The 1,500-nt window shown below is 33.7% G+C and overlaps 1 protein-coding gene across 1 annotated transcript; it reads left to right on the plus strand.

Moving 5' to 3' along the window:
- Positions 1 to 84: 84 nt before the first annotated feature.
- On the plus strand, positions 85 to 826 carry Tsp_14609 (conserved hypothetical protein; the record flags this gene model as incomplete). The annotated part of the gene is given in 4 exon segments (XM_003370936.1): positions 85 to 237; positions 385 to 401; positions 419 to 469; positions 646 to 826. Coding segments are annotated over 4 exon segments (402 nt in total), but the record flags the coding sequence as incomplete, so codon positions are not given.
- Between the last annotated feature and the right edge of the window lie 674 nt (positions 827 to 1,500).

A 1,500-nucleotide genomic window follows, 5' to 3' on the forward strand; every position in this document is an offset into this window, starting at 1 on the left:
AAATGCAGAGTGTTATACAACGAAGGTTGAAAATAAAAGATAAATTTGCAACAGTTAATTTGACATACTTTTAATTATAAATAGAAACACCCCTCCAATTTCAATCGGCAGTGGAGACGTCCGCATGTTCGTACTCCACTGATGGTTGATGTGTTGGTTAGGGTATCGCCAGTACCAAGAAGGGCGTGTAATGGCAGGGGAACGTTTGCAAACAATGGTGCCACCGCCCTTCGACTGGTATGGTTCATTTGGAAAGCTACACTAACAGTGACGATCAATGGGCACTCCACCTTTTTACAATTTTTCAGATAAAGTTCATACAGAAAATTGCAAAAATCATATTTGTAAATGATAAAGTGAAATATTTTTATTTTCATGCTGCAGTCCAGCGGGCGCTTTACGTTTTTTAACTTTTCAGAAAAGCTCACACAGAACAACAAAAATCCTATGCTAATAATAATAGAATGCAGTATTTTTATTTTATACTGCACGTAAATTTAAATTTTGATAACAAAATTCATTTTTTGATAAATATTTCATTTTTAAAAACGCTATATTCAAACAAAGAGATTTAAAATAAAAATATGAATGGCAGTAATAATAGTATTTTGGCTTCATATTAAATATAAAAATCACAAATTGCAGTGGAAACTTTTGCTTGTTCTTTATTATTTTATTGGTGGTTGATTTGCTGTCCTGCGCCCACTCGTATGCAGAGCAATACCAAATTGCCAACATATTTGGTACTGATGCACCAAAGTGTAAAGGCTTGTCTGCTTTGCTACGTGAACATGGGCCAGAAAAGCCAAATGCATCATCACAATGATGGCATTTTTCACAACATCCCAAATAGGTGAATTCCATCAGACGGATTGTATCGATGGTAAATGCGAATTTAAATTTTGATTTTTTTTATAAAATTCATTTTTTGACATATATTTGCTTTTTAAAGTTATATTTCACTTTACTTGATTGTTTTTCTTTTTGTTTCAGTGTACTGAGAAAGGGATCGTCCATAAACTGAAAGAATCCAAAAAATTTCCGGTCCAGATTTGTTGAAAATGCCAAAATACTCAGCATCCACTGTTTTCATTTATTATATCTATATTTCGTCTACTTTGTTACATTGCTATTTTCAAATTTGCATATGTTGTATGGCATTTTCATCAATAGTTGCGCATATAAATCAGGTTTGAACAGCAAATGTTACAACTGCTGCCAGCATTCAGAAGCTTTGAAATGCTCAAATTATCATCAGCTTCCTCCTGGCGATTTCATTTCGTGACTTGGGAATTTTTTGATAAAACTTTCTCTTCAAAAACTGTTGTATTCAAAAATATGGATTCAATATAATAGTAATAATGTGCATCGGTCATTATGACATGACCTGTGATTTACAGTAAATTGGCGAGGGCATGCATGTTTGTCTGATTCCACTGAAGGTGGATAGCTCATTGCCACTCTTGCATGTTTAGGCTTGTTGAGTCTAACAAATTGCAG

Source organism: Trichinella spiralis, assembly GCF_000181795.1.
Source record: "Trichinella spiralis strain ISS 195 chromosome Unknown Scfld298, whole genome shotgun sequence".
In the NCBI taxonomy this organism is placed as follows: domain Eukaryota; kingdom Metazoa; phylum Nematoda; class Enoplea; order Trichinellida; family Trichinellidae; genus Trichinella; species Trichinella spiralis.